Source organism: Cystoisospora suis (assembly GCF_002600585.1).
Source record: "Cystoisospora suis strain Wien I chromosome Unknown contig_2061, whole genome shotgun sequence".
NCBI classification, from domain to species: Eukaryota; Apicomplexa; class Conoidasida; order Eucoccidiorida; family Sarcocystidae; genus Cystoisospora; species Cystoisospora suis.
This window is the reverse complement of record NW_027154860.1, coordinates 40,147-40,563: the sequence shown is the minus strand read 5'-3', so window position 1 is coordinate 40,563 and position 417 is coordinate 40,147. Positions and strand designations below refer to the sequence as shown.

At 45.1% G+C, this 417-nt stretch overlaps 1 protein-coding gene across 1 annotated transcript in view; it reads right to left on the bottom strand.

The window, feature by feature from the left end:
- Positions 1-417, bottom strand: part of CSUI_004416 (serine threonine-protein phosphatase pp2a catalytic subunit) — a gene marked incomplete at its 3' end in the record, with an annotated part of 3,418 nt that overhangs the window by 2,836 nt on the left and 165 nt on the right. Inside the window, exon 1 of the mRNA XM_068064607.1 lies at positions 97-417. This exon is cut by the window's right edge and continues 165 nt beyond it. Coding sequence (XP_067923420.1) covers positions 97-345 — 249 coding nt within the window. The remainder of the gene's footprint in view (positions 1-96) is intronic.

Here is a 417-nt window from a genome sequence, read left to right as displayed (position 1 = left end):
TAGAGAGATCAAAGATAGACAGACAAATAAATAGATCTCCTTCAGCCATGTGTGAATGAGAGAGAGAGAGAGGTCGGCTAATGTTGTCGTGTGTACCCGTAGAAGAGAGCAAAGTTTCTGCACTTCTGTTTCGGAGAGTTGTTCACACTTAAAGAGTTTTGCCATCTGTTGATCGAGAGCTATAAGATCGTTGTGACTTAAATAATGCTGTGGAAATTCAGAGACAGGAAGATCTGCAGGAATCTTGAAGGGAATACAGCCGTCTCCGCATGCAGTTGATGCAAGACGGCCGGAGGAGGTGCCTTTCTCATCGTCCTGTTGGTGTGAATCTCCTCCCGACGCCATAGCGCTATTATAGCTATGATCTTTACTGCTACCGGCAATGCTAGATCTTTTAGCAGAAGAAGAAGAGGAGGA